Source organism: Pterocles gutturalis, unplaced genomic scaffold (genome assembly GCF_000699245.1).
Source record: "Pterocles gutturalis isolate BGI_N339 unplaced genomic scaffold, ASM69924v1 scaffold21152, whole genome shotgun sequence".
Classification (NCBI taxonomy): Eukaryota; Metazoa; Chordata; class Aves; order Pterocliformes; family Pteroclidae; genus Pterocles; species Pterocles gutturalis.
The window spans coordinates 1-1,762 of record NW_010108390.1 but is presented as its reverse complement, the minus strand read 5'-3'; the positions used below and the strand labels follow the sequence as shown (position 1 = coordinate 1,762).

At 53.6% G+C, this 1,762-nt stretch overlaps 1 protein-coding gene across 1 annotated transcript in view; it reads right to left on the bottom strand.

The window, feature by feature from the left end:
* The window catches only part of LOC104461153 (serine protease HTRA2, mitochondrial-like), a gene marked incomplete at its 5' end in the record, with an annotated part of 2,803 nt that extends 1,852 nt beyond the window's left edge, over positions 1 to 951 (bottom strand). The window contains one exon of the mRNA XM_010072631.1: positions 882 to 951. Within this exon, the coding sequence (XP_010070933.1) occupies positions 882 to 951 (70 nt within the window). The remainder of the gene's footprint in view (positions 1 to 881) is intronic.
* Positions 952 to 1,762: the final 811 nt, after the last annotated feature.

Here is a 1,762-nt window from a genome sequence, read left to right as displayed (position 1 = left end):
GGTGCTCCCTCCATCAGAGCCAAGCAGGCTGTCTGTCCGCAGTGCTCTCTGATGACCAGAGCATTCCTGGGGATGCAGGGGTAACACAACGTTCCTCCCAAGCCACAACCCTGAGGGGGAAGAGTCTCAGACACACAAGCCATCCTCTTCCACTTGCCAGAACTGCACTGGTCAGCACCGTGATGACTTCCCTCCCGAGGCAGCACCCAGCCTTCCTCCTGAACCCCCAGAGCCTCACACCCTGCTCTGGGCAGTGGCCATGCCACGCATGCCAGCACAGCCCGCTCCCCTGCCCTCTCACCTTCTGCCTTTGACGCCACTGCAGGCAACCTTGCATTTCTCATTCTGAAATTCTTATTCTGAATTCTTGCCATTTCTCATTCTGAAATTCTTATTCTGAATTCTTGCCATTTCTCATTCTGAAAGTCCCACATTCTAGAACTGTTCCTGCACCACAGCCATCCTCCTGACAGATCCCTCCTCCCAGAGAGAACAACTTGCCCAACTCTTTGATCGCACCTTCCAGCCGTTAAGTTCCCTGACTGTTAATTACACAACGTTTCTGGCAGCTCTTCCTTCATGCTGTGCTGCAAGGGCTCTTTATTGAACTCCCCCTGCAGTGACAATTACAGACTCATCCACACTTGGGGTGGTAGGTTCAGGGACTTTTTCTCTGCTTGTAGATTCTGCCACAAGTGTAGAAACTTGCAAGCTTCTAATTTACCTCTGACACAGCCCAGAGTGTAAACACAATTTGAGAGCGAATGCTTAAACTGTGAAGACAATCCTCCCAAGGCAGTCACGCTCGGTTTGGAAGATCCCACCACACAGCCATGCTGCCCAACAGACCCGCCTGCTGGCCCCGATCCCTGAACACGTACCTTGGGGTGAGAGTCAGCATCATCACTCCTATGTAGCGGCGCTTTGTCTCTGCGTTGCCAAACCAGGAGCCTGCCGAAGGAAAGGACACCAAACGACAAGGCTGAGAACAGACACAAATTCGGAATGGTGCTGGGCTGAGCCAGCTGAGTCGCGGAGCCCAGACACCTCTGGGGAGATGTTGTGCAGAGGGAGTAACTTGAAAAATTCCCCACCAACAGCTCACTGAAGTTCCATCTACCCATTAGAGCTCCACAGGTGCTGCACCCTTTGCTCTCCTAGTTTGAGCTGTCACGGTTTTGACTGAGAATATCACTGCACAGGGTCAGCGTGAGAACCAGACTGCAAGAGTCTGCCTTAAATAAATTCCCACACCACGCAGGAACACAACCAGGCAATGTTCTGCAGGACTGAATGAACCACTGGGCCTTTACGACACAGCTGAGTCCCGCACCTGCATTTCCATTAGTACACACAAAGCCCAGCAGCCCCCAGTTTCCAGGTCATCCTTCTCCTTTCTGAACACCAACAAATGGTCCACCGATTTTCCCACATGCTGAGATCTAATAAAAAGTAGCAATGGACAAAAAAACCAAATCCTCACCTGTTCCTGGGGACTCAAGTGCAAACTACTGGGGACACTAGCAGCCTTGCTCTGCAGCAGATGGGACCAGCATCCCCCTTGCAGTCTGCCAGGCCCCTGCAGGCAAGGCAGGAGCAGCACAGCTTTCCCACGGCACAGGGGGGTTCCGTGCCAGGTGGGGAATCTTCTTACCCCCGAGACTCTCCTCCCTCTCTGCCTGCCCTTCCCTCAGAAGGGCCCCAAGCCTCCCCCTTTCCTCTTCCTCCCCCAGCACCCGAGCCGGGAGGCACCCAACTCACT